We start from the raw sequence: 1,642 nt of genomic DNA, 5'->3' as shown, positions 1-1,642 counted from the left end.
TCCTGGATGTCATACCCACGAACTACCTCCAGGTGCCATTTAAGTTTGTTAACAGCCATGATCCAGAGACTCACAAATGAATCTCAGAACCTAACAGCTCACTGCAGAGATGGTTCCAGACTCTAATTACTTTAATTTTTAGAATCCCAGGAGCACGTAGCCAGCCTTTGTAGCCGAGTAATATCTCATGCTATTTTGTTTGTTTGTTTGTATTGTTGAGATAGACCCTTACAGATGTCATATACTATTCATAACAAGCAATACAAAATAAGTAATCTTGAATGTGCCTATGGGGCAGGCTTGAGTGGTCATGGGAAACTCCAAAATAATAGTGGTGGGAAGGTGTAATGATGATGGGATAAGTATTGAAATATTGAATGTAATCAATTACTGTGAACAACTTTCACTGTATCACATTATCACTGTCATCCCGTTGGTCATTGATTTGCTCTAGCGGGTACCAGTAACGTCTCCATTGTGAGACTTGTTGTTACTGTTTTGGGCATGTCAAATATGCCATGAGTAGCTTGTCAGGCTCTGCTGTGCAGCCAGAATACTCTCAGTAGCTTGCTGAGCTCTCCGAGAAGGACGGAGGAATTGAACCTGGGTCGGTCACATGCAAGGCAAACGCCCTACCCGCTGTGCTATCGCTCCAGCCCTTGAACAACTTTATGAAAATAAAATTTTAAATTTAAAAAAATTAATTTCTAGAGCAACAAAAGTAAACTTTATTTACAAAATTGATATCTGCGCTCAAATGGCTCTCGAGGGTGGGAAATCAGGAGTAACAGATAGCAGAGAGCTTTTCAATGTGTCATGTTCTGGAATGACAGGCAGGTGTGCATTGTCACCATCAGATGTCATAAATATGAAGTTTATTCAATGTAATTATACTTACTAAAGTCAATATTTTTTTATGGTGGAAAAAAAACTGTATTTAGGATTAGCCAGCTGGACTGTTTAGATGATCCCAATTTTGTTGGCAACATCCAAGGCGTCATAATCAGGAGCCAGCCGAACATATGCCTTTTTCTCTCCATCAGGCCTAATCAGGGTGTTGACCTTGGCTACATCAATGTCATAGAGCTTCTTCACAGCCTGTTTAATCTGGTGCTTGTTGGCCTTGACATCCACAATGAACACAAGTGTGTTGTTATTTTCTATCTTCTTCACGGCTGACTCAGTAGTGAGAGGAAACTTGATGATGGCATAATGGTCAAGTTTGTTTCTCCTGGGAGCGCTCTTCCGAGGGTATTTGGGTTGCCTTCTCAGCCGCAGGGTCTTGGGTCTTCGGAAGGTGGGTGACATGCGGATCTTTTTCTTTTTCTGGCTGTGGACGCCTTTCAGCACTGCTTTCTTGGCCTTCAAAGCTTTGGCTATGGCTTCAAGTTTGGGAGGGGCAGGGGCTTCCTTCTTGGCCTTCGGCACCATCTTCGTAAAAAGGGCACTAAAGTCAATATTATAAAAAATATTGTTTATATATATATAATGCCACAGATAGGCAGATCATCTTATGTTTGTCCTTCTGTCTTTCTTCACTCAACATGACTTCTCCCAGTTACATCGAGCATTGCAGCAATGTTTCATTATTTCATTATTCCTTGCAGCTGCATATTATTCTATTGTACGTATATACCACATC

General features: G+C 41.2%; 1 protein-coding gene across 1 annotated transcript; it reads right to left on the bottom strand.

Annotated features, from left to right (window-relative positions):
* Positions 1–915: 915 nt before the first annotated feature.
* LOC101553157 (60S ribosomal protein L23a-like) lies at positions 916–1,431 on the bottom strand. Its single transcript, XM_055140073.1, has one exon. It carries the CDS (start codon positions 1,429–1,431, stop codon positions 961–963), a length of 471 nt encoding a protein of 156 aa, XP_054996048.1. The 3' UTR covers positions 916–960.
* Between the last annotated feature and the right edge of the window lie 211 nt (positions 1,432–1,642).

This window comes from Sorex araneus, chromosome 5, assembly GCF_027595985.1.
Source record: "Sorex araneus isolate mSorAra2 chromosome 5, mSorAra2.pri, whole genome shotgun sequence".
NCBI lineage: Eukaryota > Metazoa > Chordata > Mammalia > Eulipotyphla > Soricidae > Sorex > Sorex araneus.
Note: the sequence above shows the minus strand (reverse complement) of the source record. Positions and strands in the feature narration are given on the sequence as shown.

Coding starts and splice junctions, on each gene's coding strand:
- LOC101553157 (XM_055140073.1), bottom strand. CDS start 1,431: ATGGTGCCGAAGGCCAAGAAGGAAGCCCCTGCCCCTCCCAAACTTGAA.